This window comes from Tupaia chinensis, unplaced genomic scaffold (genome assembly GCF_000334495.1).
Source record: "Tupaia chinensis unplaced genomic scaffold, TupChi_1.0 Scaffold000104_1, whole genome shotgun sequence".
NCBI lineage: Eukaryota > Metazoa > Chordata > Mammalia > Scandentia > Tupaiidae > Tupaia > Tupaia belangeri.
In genome coordinates, this window is record NW_006159568.1 from 632,242 (window position 1) to 633,917 (window position 1,676).

Below are 1,676 nucleotides of genomic sequence, written 5' to 3' on the forward strand. Positions count from 1 at the left end.
CCCCCCCCCCCCCCCCCGTGCCAGAGCCCGCCAGCCCCACGCCTTTCATATATGGAGGTGTGGGGAGAGGAAGGTCCTCAGGACTGGTTCAGGAAGAGCATGGTGCTAGGCAGAGGTTTGCCTCCATCCTGGCTCAGAAAAATATTACAGCTCAACAAAAGAGTGGAGAAAGACTCCACGTGGATGAGGGCTTCTGGAAGGCTTTCTGGAGGTGCTGCCCCAGGAAGGAGTCTCTGGGCAGAGTTGGGGTGAGAAAGGGCGGCCTTCCAGGTGGAGCAGTCACGGAAGCAAAGCAGGGAGCCAGAAACCCCAGTTGCCACTCAGGAGCCCCCTCCCGGCACCCGTCTAACACTGACTGCACGCGTCCCTCCAGGAAGCCAGTTACAAGGGGCACCGGGCCAGCAAGGTGCTGTTTCTGGGGAAGCTGAAGAAGCTGCTGTCCACGGGCACATCCCGATGGAACAACCGGCAGATGGCCCTGTGGGACCAGGTGAGTCTCACATGCACTCCACCTGTCCCTCACCATACCCCTCCGCGGAGCACTGTGTATCCCATCCATTCATTCACTCATTCATTTGCCTATTGAGCGTAGTCCGCCAGGTGCTGGGGGTTCAGGGAGTTGCCAACAGCCCACCAGGTGAACCAGACCTCGTGTATTTGTTATTCAAGCAGGGAGATGGGTCAGGACCCAGGACAGACCCTGGCGTGGGGGAGGTGAGGTGAGGTGGCCATATCTGGGACCACAACAGGGAGAGGGTGGGGAGGGAGAAGTAGAGGGCCTCTGGGCAGAGGACGAGCCTGAGCAAGGATTCGGGATGGACAGCTGATGGGCGTGAGTGGGAGGAGCCGTCCCAGGCACAGAGGGTCGGGTGGCAGGGCTGCCTCTTGGTACTGTTTTGAAAGAGCACTTGGGGGACCAGCAGTTAGCATAATGGCTATGTCGCTGGACTCCCACGTAGTCGACCGCGGTTCGCGTCCCGGACCTGGTGGCTTAAAACTCACTCTGGGCGCGTGTGCGTGCGTGCCCAAGATCCTGAGAGAAGAATGGAGGAGAAGGGATTGCGGCGTGGCCATCCCCCCTGGGGGGGGATTTCTCACTTTCTGTCTCTCTGTCTCTCTCTGTCTGTCTGGCAAGCGCACACACCCTATAGCAAAAACCTCTCCAAAAAAAATATTTTTTTAAAAATAAACATGTGACTGGACAGGGACACAGCCGGAGAACACAGTAGTCTATAAGGCTGACCCACATAGGAAGGTTCTGGATTCTCGACTGGAGACCTTCCTGAGTATGCCAGTCATGTGCATGATCAAGATCCAGCTGGCGGGACCAGCAGTTAGCATAATGGCTATGTCGCTGAACTCCCACGTAGTCGACCGCGGTTCGCGTCCCGGACCTGGTGGCTTAAAACTCACTCTGGGCGCGTGTGCGTGCGTGCCCAAGATCCTGAGAGAAGAATGGAGGAGAAGGGATTGCGGCGTGGCCATCCCCCCTGGGGGGTGATTTCTCACTTTCTGTCTCTCTGTCTCTCTCTGTCTGTCTGACCGAGCGCACGTGCCCTATAGCAAAAACCTCTCAAAAACAAAAAAAAAAAAAAAAAAAGGGACCCAGCAGTTAGCGTAATGGCTATGTCGCTGTGCTCCCACGTAGTCGACCGCGGTTCGTGTCCCGTACCCGG

At 57.2% G+C, this 1,676-nt stretch overlaps 1 protein-coding gene across 5 annotated transcripts in view; it reads left to right on the plus strand.

Annotated features, from left to right (window-relative positions):
* Nucleotides 1–1,676, plus strand: part of CORO2A (coronin 2A) — a 56,807-nt gene that overhangs the window by 46,597 nt on the left and 8,534 nt on the right. For all 5 annotated transcript variants that reach the window (XM_006143696.3, XM_014586000.2, XM_014585999.2 and 2 more), the window contains one exon: nucleotides 374–490. In XM_006143696.3, coding sequence (XP_006143758.1) covers nucleotides 374–490 — 117 coding nt within the window. The remainder of the gene's footprint in view (nucleotides 1–373; nucleotides 491–1,676) is intronic.